This window comes from Megalobrama amblycephala, linkage group LG13 (genome assembly GCF_018812025.1).
Source record: "Megalobrama amblycephala isolate DHTTF-2021 linkage group LG13, ASM1881202v1, whole genome shotgun sequence".
Lineage (NCBI taxonomy): Eukaryota > Metazoa > Chordata > Actinopteri > Cypriniformes > Xenocyprididae > Megalobrama > Megalobrama amblycephala.
The window spans coordinates 10,881,158-10,893,478 of record NC_063056.1 but is presented as its reverse complement, the minus strand read 5'-3'; the positions used below and the strand labels follow the sequence as shown (position 1 = coordinate 10,893,478).

Here is a 12,321-nt window from a genome sequence, read left to right as displayed (position 1 = left end):
TCGGTTTTCGATTTCTCTAACCTACAATGTAAAACTCGGCGCTTAGCATCTACGTCACAGCTCTCAGCCCGCCCTCTGTTCGTTGATTGGCCCGGCTGTTTCCAGACCGGTGGCAAACACAAAGCTCTGATGCTGTATCAGACTAAGTACAGAAGCGAAATGAAATTGAGCGGAAGTAGGAATTCTGACGTAGTCAGGCTAGGTAAAGCATGGTACTCGCAAAAAAAAAAAAAAAAAAAAAAAAAAAATCAAGAAAATTAGATTTAAACAATAAGACTAAATGTGTTGAGCTATATAAATATATCAAAAAAGTTGTTCCCTTGTCTATTAAAACATGTAAATATTAAAGCTTCTTTGAAAACCGGAAACCGCGGGTAAGGCGGGTATGACGGGTATGACGCAATTTACAGGCGACTCCTCACATGTCCCGAAGCCTTGGTTAAAATTGCAATTTTCTAACGATTTACAAATAGTTGCAAACATTTGGGAGATTGTAAGTACTCAGGTGAACAAAATATATAACACTGTATTGGATATTTTACTGCAAAATTCTTACATATTGCACCTTTAAGATACCATAAAGATATATTTTTTTTAGGTGACTACACTTAAGCCTGGCATACACAGTGCAAGTTTAGACACCCAGGAGCTTGTGAGCCCTTGCACACGATACGAGTCAAGTTAAGCTGATAATCGTGTCAAAGCAGTTGGTCCATGGCACGGTTGAACATTGCGAGCTGGTAGCACTGGTCAAATTCAAGCAGACTTCCCAAATTTATTTATTGGTTATTGGTATAAATTATTGGTAGGAGCTTGTAAGTTAAGGAAAACATCTTACCTGTGGTTTTTCTCTTGTCCAGGCCTTTTCCCACACAGTGTAATGCTGCTGTGACCACAGTGGGTTCAGAAAAACCAAGGACCTTCTTTACTATGCGTTCCACCCATGGCCTCAGCTCATCAACCTCACGCTTGGGAAGAGACATGCTGGAGGAAAATCTAACAAACAAACAAAATGTAATACTAATGTCACAGTCCACTTGCAGTTTAACAGCTTTGTTATATTTCATATTAATAGACAAGTCTAATAATTTATTTGCACTCCTTTACAACAAGAGATTTATAATGGTTCTCAATTATTTAATGTCTCAAATTACAATCTGCTTATTAGTCCTTTGACACTCCTTTGAGTGTTTCCATTACACAAATCTTCAATAAATGACTAAAACCATTCAAATAAATGGGGCCAAACAACAGTATAAGAATGTTTTGTATTTGGTGTGTTTGATTTAGTCTCCATTTACAAATATATGTGATTTCCAACTTACGCATGCTTTATGGACCTTGGCTTTTTTGAATTATTCAAAAGCCAAAGAGATTTTGTATAAAAAAAAATACAAAATTTATTAGAATCAGTGCAATAAATATTTTCAATGTTTTGCTGCGCAAGCTCCAGTTCAGTTGTGTTACTGGGCTCAAGAGTTCACGGAATTGGCTCTAAACTTAAGTCTCTCAGAAAGTTAACCAATGCATTGCAAAAATATCATACCGTCCACAGAACAGCACTGAAAAATAATATTATTCAGTATCAGTACTTGCAGAATCGTCACTTTATGTAATTATTTTTTTATGACAGTCGTGGCTAATACCAAGTTGCCGCCGTTATATTACAATAACAACTATAATTGTAGCAAGGATAATTTAATGCCGGATGTTATGGTTACCAGGGTAATGTTTTAAAGAAGGGTTTCGGTAGCAAACGAACCGAACCTTAACACAAACACTTACCTCTCACTTTATTCAGCTGTTTTACAGCGATCTGACAAGTTTCCTCGTTATTTAAAATGCTCGTTTTTTCTTCCTCCACACCAAATCACTAAGATAAAAATGATCCGATAGTTATGTAAATAAAGGGAGGAAAAGTCCTGAAATGTTTCTAGACTTCTCTGCTCCCACGGTGTTCGCTGAACGTTTTCCAATGGCTAAACGGAAACGGAAGTTACTACTGAATGTTTCCGCCGGAAAGCCACGCATTGACGCCGGCCACACATGGGCCACACTGCTGTCATCTGTCGACCTGGAGCGGGAAATTTCGACTTAATTAATAATGTTATGTTACAACATAAACATAACCTGCTTAAAATTTAGTACGTTACCGATGATACTATTAAGCGTTATTAACCCTTTAATGGTCAAGCAGAGGAAACATATTTATTTACACAATGATTTTCGTTTTTACTAAAAAGAGTAAATAGACTCTCTTAATGACACAATTACACTTAATAATTTGTGTATTTTAAACGTTTACCATAATAACCATAGATTCTCCGAAAATATAGGCCAGGGGTGTCCAGTCCTGCTCCTGGAGGGCCACTGTACTGCAAAGTTTAGCTCCTACCCCAATTAAACAGACCTAATTAAACTAGTATGACATGCTATATATCATCCATCCATTCTCCAAACTGATAGCATTTACACTCACTCCTATGGGTAAATTAAAATATTACCAATTCACCTGTGCTGCATGTCTGGGAAATGGAGCACTCGAACGGTCGGACCTTCTACCCGATGATCCTCATATATAGTAATGCTATGTAAATCAAGCTATATATGTAAATTAATCATTTGATCAGTTCAGCAAGCCATCTGAAACTACATTACATTATAAAATATAGCCTAGTAATATCTTTGATATGTTCATGAAAATGAGCACAAGTTATGATTGATTTGTTTGTAAATACACTGCTAGCCTATAGTGTATTTTTTAAAATCGTATAGTGCAGTGATTTATATGCTTAGCATACAGCACCAGATTGGCCTCTAGGGTGAGTGTAGTACAAATAATTCAGGATACAGGATATGCTCTACCAAATGGTTAAGAGGCCAGTTATAAAAGTTTTGCCTTTTGTTCAGACCATTTACACAATTAATGTGGAAGATCACTTAAAATCACTAAAAACTGAAGTTAATAGATCAACCCTTCATTCTTCATTTTTAACTAAACAGTTTTTCTTTTTCACCTTTTAGAATCTTCACATAATCACTCCCCAAACATGCACACACCATCTCATTCTTTAGGTCATGATATGAGTGCACTAGTAGCCTCTAACACTGAATGACTGTTATGGCATTACAGTTATCCTGTGTGTCACAATCATGATCTGTTTTGTCTTGTCTAGTGTTTTAGTTTGAATTAGCTGTGCCCCAATTAAGAAGCAGCATCCTTCAAAGGATGCAGACTTCAAGGGCCACTCCTTCAAAGCCTGCGAATGTTGGACTGAGTGGTGTTAAATGGGATGGTCTAGCATAAAGAGAATTGCCACTGATGAGCAGTGAAAAGTTATATTCAACTGTATATTTTATGAATTTTATAGATTTTATGAAAGTTATATTCAACTGTATTAAAACAAAATGTTCACAATCTGTCTATTAAATAGGCCTATGTTCATATTGGTCTATTTCTTGACATAATAAATAGGTAAAAATATATAAAATCACATCTTAGTAAGATATGTCAACATTTGGATGGTTTTAAAGGTTTATTATTATTATTTTTATTATTATTATTATTTTTACATTTGTATCATTAGATATTCAAGTAAGGGGTCATGAGCTCTTGCCCGGTAATCACTAAAGTGCCCTTTCGGTCGTATTGCGTGCCTCCCAAATTCGATTTCAACCTAGGGGGATGCCCGCCACCCCAGAATGCAATTTCACCCCTGCCCCAGCACAGGTCTGTGCATGCCACTTTTCATACCTATGCAATCTTCTGAATTATTTATTCTTTTACTCTTTCTTCTGTTCGTATTGACTATCAGGAAAGACAGATCATGACATAGTGAGGCCATTTGCATTTCCTGAGTAGCCTACATTTGCGCGCTCCACGCCAACCGCTAATACCAAAGCACGATGTGTGTATGCTGTCTATGTTTTGTGTCCCCATTGTGAGAGCATATGTATAGTGCTGCATTTGTGAATACATATGCATTAATTCAGGTGTTCAATTATTTATGTGCATATGTCAGTGAATGCTGGCATGGACTACAGTTCTATTACATAACCTACACGGGTCTTTATGTATAGTATATAGATTCTTGGTAAAAGCCTAAACAGGGACAAGTGCTGAAAGTATCCATATTAATGATCTGATTATTATTATTATTATATTTTTTAATTAGCCAAATAATTTTTTAAATTATTCCTTATTAATTATTATTTTACCCAGATCAGAGTCAACATCCATTTTCAATAGCATCTTCTTCTGTCTTCAACACGGTATAAAAATTTACTATGAAATATTACAGTGAAATTAATTGTTTAATTTCTGAGTGAAAAATGGGCTAGAATCCTAATGCAGCTGTAGAGCAAATCTAAGCTCATAGATTTTACTGTCAGAGCTCTGTGCTGGAAGGTTCCATCTCCCATTTTAGTTGGTCATCAGTTATGTGGACTGGTAGTTTATTTGTGAAATTCTGCTGGGATTAGTGGATGATGACATGTTTCAGGACATGCCCCTAGCATACAGCTGAACTTCTGTCTAGTAATGCCAAAAGACATCCCTAGCATACAACTGAACTTCTGTCTAGTAATGCCAAAAGACGTAATTTACATACTCTCTATCTGTCTGTCTGTCTTCTTAATTTAGTAGTCTATCTGTAGTTCTGTAAGATCAAGGGTAGATCAGAGGGAACTGCTATGGTCAAACTAACTTAATGACACCACATACACACAGACACATTCATACACGGGACTACTGTCCTAAATACACAATAGACACAGACACACACACACACACGCTGGCCCAAATACTGCAAGCCTGGAGGAATTGAGTAGGTTGTTCTCTAATCAGCATCACTTTCCACCTTCACCCTTCACCCTTTTGGAAGAAGAAAAATTACAATACACTGTGTCACAAAAATGTGCACACACCTACACACACACACACACACACACACACACACACAAACAGCAGCTTAGAACTCACAGGGTGTCACAATCATCACTCAATTCTAAGAACAGGGAATGCCTGGTGGTGCAGACTATATCAACAATGCCCTAATCCATGTCTCAAAGTCAGAGCATCAAGTGATTTGATTACTCAAATAGAAATTTAATAAAACCAACACATGTTTTGTCTGTCCACTAATGTGGTGACCACTTTTAGTTCCTCTCTCTTTTTGATTTACAATTCCGATTTAATGACAATTCTGATTTTCTAATCATATTTTTCTTTTCTTTTAAATTATCTCACTTTGGAATTTTTATTATTGTAGAATAAAATGGATTGTTATTAACAGAAAGATTAGTTTCCTTTAAAACCAAAAACCACATTTTCTTTATGCAGTCAGGATTTTACTATCACTGTGATAAGCTCCAGCATCCTCGTAGCCCTTCACAGCACAAGTAGTTTGAAAAATGTGTTTGAAAATATTTGAGCAGTTCTTCTGAATCACTGAGATTTATCAATGAAGAACCATGTTTATTGTTTCGCACAATATGCATGATGGCATATATATGACCAGGGTGAGAAAAGAGGTCAAGTGCATTGAAATATTCTTTAATTAATTTAATGCTTGTGTGCATGTGTCATGTTAAACACATGGAGCCAAACTGTGTCACTGCAGCCAAGCACATGCCAGAGGTGTCACTACAATACAGCCAATCAGCTATTTCATGTTTCTCTACTATCTATAAAAGAAAACATCTCTGCACTTATAATTTTGAAAATTATATGTTAATTGTGACTGATATATTTGCATCCATAGTTTAATGCTATATTATTGTTGTAATATATATATATTTTTTTTAAATCTGTATTTTATGATGATTTAATGCGTGTGTTTGCCTTTGCATTTGTGTGTCACAGCAGTGTTGCAGAATGTGTGTGTGGGAAGCTCGCGTGAGTACTAATGGAGCACTCTGAATGAACACAGCAGGGGGAGAGACACAGACACGACAGAGTCGGGCACGACGAGTGAGTAAGCACATCATTCGCTCCGCCTTTCTCCAACCCTTTCTCCTCCAGACATAAAATAATCCCAGGAGTTTACTCCAATTATGTCAAGATGTTACTGTTATGTCAAGATGCACTCAAACATTTTGCTTTGTAAACAAGCAAAATAGAATACATGCAATTTTTTTTTTTTTTTTTTTTTTTTTTTTTTTTTTTAAGTGCAATTTCAGTATAACATTTCTGAAAAAATAAAATAAAATAAATTATTCTTTTGTGTACATAAACAAATTTCCTGTTTGCACATTTGGAAATTCTTCTAGTTTGTTGAAGAATTTCACAAAATGTCATAATTTAAACATTACAAAATAATATGAAGTCACCTTGTCTCTCCTTAAATGTCCTACACAGTAGTACACTCACAAGACACAGAAGCAATACATTCTCCACACCCTCCCCTTGCTTTTGCCCCTAGTTTCTGTCCTCCAATAGAAGAGAAGAGGGGCAGATGGAGGGTGGGATGTAGAGGGAGGCAGAGGGAGATGGTGTGGCAGTAGGATGGGGGTTTTTAGGTGGGGTGGGGGTAGGGGTTGATCTCTGCCTAAAACTGCTTGGATACAAGAGGGGAGGGGTGTCTGTGTTTATGTGGGTGTGTGTCAAAGAGAGAGTGTGCATGGCATGCTTTATTACTGATTTGGAAACATTCGTAGTGATTTTTTGTATATGAAGATTTGCATGTATGATAATGTATTTATAGGAGTGTGCTCATTTTCTGTAAATGCATTAATAGTCCATTTATAGGAAAAGTGAAGAAAAAATTGTGTATGTGTGTGATATTTGTGGAGTACAAGCACACTGCCTCTGTGTAGGAGTTGTGGTGATTTAAATAAACCAAAACCTGGTCAGTCATGTGGTGTTTTGTGCATATAGCAATTGAGTGCTTGTGTATGTGTCTGAATGCATTCTTTCAGTAGAGACCAGAAACCCACCATGAATAAATCGGTCTACAAAAATTTGTAATCAATTAACCAAGTTTAGGCCTATGTGTAATTAACCATGTGAATTAATTTAAAAAAAAAATTTATAGTTTTATTTAGGCTGCTAATTTTTGTGTTTGTGTGTGTGTTCATTGCATGTACACATTTTTTTGTGCATTTTTGAGATTGTGCGTGTCAGCCTTCAATGCACCTGAACATTTGTCACATAGGAATAGACTGATGATGGTTATTATTAATAAAAAAAAAAAGAAAAGAAAATCTGTTTCTTCTGTAGTTACCATGGCTACAAGGAAAGTTTTGCCAAAATTGAATCTGGTGGTTCAGAACCAGATTTATATCAGTTCTGAATGAATTAAACTCACCCCCACTGGAGAAAAAAAAAAAAAAAAAAAAAACTCCTGTGTATAGTTTTGTTGAATAGAAATGCAATGAAGAGTTTAATTCCCAGATTAAATCACCCTGAAGGTATTGGCACATGAAAACAAACACAGCTCATTTTCTCCCACATACATCCACATGAACATAGCCACCACAGAGTCATTAGGACCAGCTAGGATGAGGTTAAATCCCACTCAGTCCAAACAGATTAAAACGGTTGACTCTATTGCACTTCTTTCTTCCTCTGGACCTTAGCAAGTTCTAAATCTGTACCCCCTGCAGAACACACTTTGCTCACTGAAGCTCTGCTTGATTAGAGAACTATCTGCTTCATACCTCAAGAGCTCTGTCTCACACAAAACAGTAACAACCTTGGATCATTAGAAAAACATGCCTGTGGTGACATTTCTGCAAAATTATATCATATTGCATATTGCGTTTACACTGTAAATTTATTTTTTGTCAAATCAAATTAGAAGAACTAATGTTATGACATATTTATTACATATTATATTGTTATATTTAAATGCTATCATATTTTTGTGCAAGCAATTAGCTTACTTTGTTCAAAATAGAAAAGCCTGACAATGTCACTTTAAGCATTGTGGTTTTCCATGTTGCTCACTGACACACCCCCAACTAGTAAAGATCAGGGCTTATGGCATGTTCAAGTCATGCTGGAAAGATAGTATTTATGAGTTGTCAGTGAAAAACATGGCGAAACATAGTGTCATTTTCTTACACATTTCTGTCCATTACGTTTATATTTTCTTTTTATATTCTCTATAAAATGGTTTGGGTTTGGGGGGAAAGGGTAAGGGATCTACAGTTTATCTATAAAATGGTAAAAGGGCAATTATACAAATATCTTTATGATATAAAAGACTTGTTTCTTTATTTGTAAATACATAATAATGTTTAAACGTTGTCAATATGTCCATATTGTACATTTCAGCATCTATCCAAATGTACAAAAATGTAAGTTTTGCACATGAAAATGTTACATATTGATACATACATAACACTTAACTACATGTAGGATTAGGATTAGGGTTTGGTTTAGGCTTAGTTGCATGTAATTATGCATAAATTATAGTTATTACTACTGTAACTACATGTAATATGTGTAACAAGGACACTGTAAAATAAAGTGTTACCTATATATTTTGCTGACTTGTGTACATTGTACTTACACCACAATGTTTAAATCAAGAGAAATTAGCTATTTTATCCAGGACATGAATGGTGTCATTTCGTCGCATGTCAATGACGTCATATCCGCGTTACCCTCGATTTCCAGTTTTACTTTCATAGAAACCATTTAAACACCAAAGACACCTTAATATATTATGTGTTTTATTAGACAGTTGAGCAACTGTTTGGATACATTTATCAACAGAAAAATAAACATTGTTATATAGCTCAACACGGTTAGTGTTATTGTTTGAATCGCTTATTTTCTTGATTTACCACATACCATATATTTACCATATCCTGTCATATCCTCCCTGACTTTTGTTATATTTCCTGTCTTTTGTGCCATGTTTGTAGTCCATTGTAGTCCTATACAACACTAGCTCCAACACTGGAGCTATCACTGGAGTGGGCTCAGGGGCTGGAGCTGACACTGGAGCTGTCGTGGTGGCCATGATGGCTGAAGACTCTGGCGTTGCGGCCATGATGGCTGGAGACTCTGGCGTGGCGGCCATGGCAGCTCCAGTGTCAGCTCCAGCCCCTGAGTCTGCTGGCTGTAGCCCCTCCCAAGAACATTTTTTTTTTTTGCCCACCCGCTCTCCCAAACATAGCCATGGAGGCCATCCCAGAGCTGCCTGTCTACCCTGCTGCGACCATGGAGGTCATCCTTGAACTGGTTGCCTGCCCTGACTTGACCACGAAGGTCACCCCTGAACTTCCTGTTTGCCTGGACATGACCATGGAGGTCGCCCCTGAACTTCCTGCCAGCCTTGTTACGGCCCGAGGCCAGCCTTAAGCTCTCTGTGCCTTCTGTTACAGTTTTACCTGATCTGCTGTGGTGGTCTTCCGCTCTACCTTGGGGATCTTCAGCCCTGTCTGCTCAGCTGTGGTGGTCTTTTTCTCCACTGTGGAGGTCTTCGGCCCTGTCTGCTCAGCTGTGGTGGTCTTCCACTCCGCCATGAGGATCTTCAGGCCTTTCTACTTCACTGTGGTGGACTTCAGTCAAGTCAAGTCAAATTTATTTATATAGCGCTTTTACAATTGGTAATTGTTTCAAAGCAGCTTTACATATTAGAAGCACAGAAAAAAGGGAAGTGGTTAAAAATAAGCTGTACAAATAAGCGTGGTAATATGTAACATATACAAGATGGTGCTACATTAAGCCAATGTCGGCTGACTCCCAGGGGTGGAAAAAACCCCCTAGGAGAAAAACCCAGCGTGCTAACACTGGGAAAAAAGTCCTAGGAGGGAAAAAACCCCTTGGAAGATATATATAATATATGTAAATGGATATGGAGATCAAAATCTGAATTATACATATTTATTATAGAGATTAAAAATAGATTATATATAAATATATGTAAGCGGATACGGGGATTAAAAATCTGAATTACAGATGCAGCCAGAACTGGATCTGTAGGCCCATTGTCTCCTGGGCTACGTTGTAGTCAGGTCCAGACACAGGTTCTCCATCTGATCAGGATACGGCCTGGATCCAGCACCCGGAAAACCTCAGGATAAGCAGAGAGACAGATATTAGCGTAGATGCCATTCTTATTCTGATGTACAGGTATATCTAGTGTTATAGGAAATGTTCTCGGTTCCGGCCGACCTAATTATTGCAGCGTAACAATCCTTTAACGGATTTGAAAAATGTTAATGTATTGATAATGTGTTATGTGTATGCAAGAGCAAAGAGATGTGTTTTTAGTCTAGACTTAAACTGACAGAGTGTGTCTGCTTCCCGAACAATGCTAGGAAGATTGTTCCAGAGTTTAGGTGCTAAATAGGAAAAGGATCTGCCGCCTTCAGTTGATTTTGATATTCTGGGTATTATCAACTGGCCTGAATTCTGAGATCGCAATAAACGTGAAGGACTATAATGCATTAAGAGCTCACTTAGGTACTGGGGAGCTAAACCATTTAGAGCTTTATAAGTAAGTAGCAAGATTTTAAAATCTATACGATGTTTAATAGGGAGCCAATGTAATGTTGACAGAACTGGGCTAATATGGTCATACTTTCTGGTTCTAGTAAGAACTCTAGCTGCCGCATTTTGGACCAACTGTAGTCTGTTTAAAAGCTGAGCAGAACAACCACCCAGTAGAGCGTTACAGTAATCTAGTCTTGAGGTCATGAATGCATGAACCAACTGTTCCGCATTTGTCATTGAGAGCATATGTCGTAATTTAGATATATTTTTTAGATGGAAGAAGGCGGTTTTACAGATACTAGAAGCATGACTTTCAAATGAAAGATTGGTATCGAAGAGCACACCCAAGTTCTTAACTGAGGACGAAGGTTTAATGGAGCACCCGTCAAGTGTTAGAGAGTATTCAAGGTTTTTTCGTGAGGAAGTTTTTGGTCCAAAGATTAGGATATCAGTTTTTTCTGAATTTAATAATAAGAAATTTCTTGTCATCCAGTTTTAATGTCAGCTATGCATTCTGTTAGTTTTGTGAATTTGTAGGTTTCGTCAGGGCGCGAGGAAATATAGAGCTGAGTATTGTCAGCGTAGCAGTGAAAACTAACACCATGCTTCCTAATTATCTCTCCTAAGGGCAGCATGTACAGAGTGAAAAGCAACGGTCCTAGTACTGAGCCTTGTGGTACTCCATATTGAACCTGTGATCGATACGACATCTCTTCATTAACTACTACAGACTGATAACGTCAGATAAGTACGATTTGAACCATGCCAAAGCAATTCCACTAATGCCAATATAGTTTTCAAGTCTTTTTAAAAGAATGTTGTGATCGATAGTGTCAAAAGCAGCACTGAGATCTAATAACACTAATAGAGAAATACAGCCACGATCGGATGATAGGAGTAGATCGTTTGTAACTCTAACGAGAGCAGTCTCAGTACTATGGTATGGTCTAAATCCTGACTGGAAATCCTCACAGATTCCATTTCTTTCTAAAAAGGAGCACAGTTCTGTTTTTCTGATTGTCACACACAATCTCTGTTTCTAGTTAATTTAGCCACTGTGTCAAATAAATACCTAGGATTATGTTTGTTTTCTATTAAGAGATTTGAAAAATAAGTAGATCTAGCATTTCTTATAGCCGTTCTGTACTCAATCATTTTTTCTTTCCACGAAAGGCGAAAAACTTCTAGTTTTGTTTTCTTCCAACTACGTTCAGCTTTTCTAACAGCTCGTTTTAGAGCCCAAGTGTGCTCATCATACCACGGCGTTGGATTAGTTTCCTTAATCTTCTTTAGACGTAAAGGAGCGACTGCATCTAATGTGCTGGATAAGAGAGAGCCAATAGGTTCTGTTGCAGCATCGAGTTCTTCTAAGTTGTCAGGTATACTAAGGCGATGAAACTGCTCGGGGAGATTATTTATAAAGCAATCTTTAGTGGTAGATGTGATGGTTCTACAATATTTATGGCTGGGTGGTGGTTTTGTAGCCTTGGCTAATTGTATTATACACGAGACTAAATAATGATCTGATATATCATCGCTCTGCTGTAGAATTTCAACAGCATCAATATCAATTCCATGCGACAGTATTAGATCTAGGGTATGATTACGACAATGAGTGGGTCCTGACACGTGTTGTCTAACTCCAATAGAGTTTAAAATGTCTGCAAATGCCAATCCAAATGAGTCTTTATTATTATCTACATGGATATTAAAATCACCAACAACAAGGACTTTATCCGCAGCCAGTACTAACTCTGATATAAAATCAGCAAATTCTTTGATAAAGTCATTATGGTGCCCTGGTGGCCTGTATACAGTAGCCAGCACAAATGTCAACTTACATAATGTTACATAAAGCACCATCACTTCAA

At 37.2% G+C, this 12,321-nt stretch overlaps 1 protein-coding gene across 3 annotated transcripts in view; it reads right to left on the bottom strand.

The window, feature by feature from the left end:
- prpf3 (PRP3 pre-mRNA processing factor 3 homolog (yeast)) overlaps positions 1 to 2,030 on the bottom strand; it is a 30,410-nt gene extending 28,380 nt beyond the window's left edge. Inside the window, exons 1-2 of one of the 3 annotated variants that reach the window (XM_048152223.1) lie at positions 1,786 to 2,030; positions 839 to 996 (exon numbers count right to left, since the gene is read on the bottom strand). In XM_048152223.1, coding sequence (XP_048008180.1) covers positions 839 to 983 — 145 coding nt within the window. In that variant the 5' untranslated portion in view covers positions 984 to 996; positions 1,786 to 2,030. The remainder of the gene's footprint in view (positions 1 to 838; positions 997 to 1,785) is intronic. The other 2 variants (XM_048152224.1, XM_048152225.1) reach the window with 2 other exon arrangements.
- Positions 2,031 to 12,321: the final 10,291 nt, after the last annotated feature.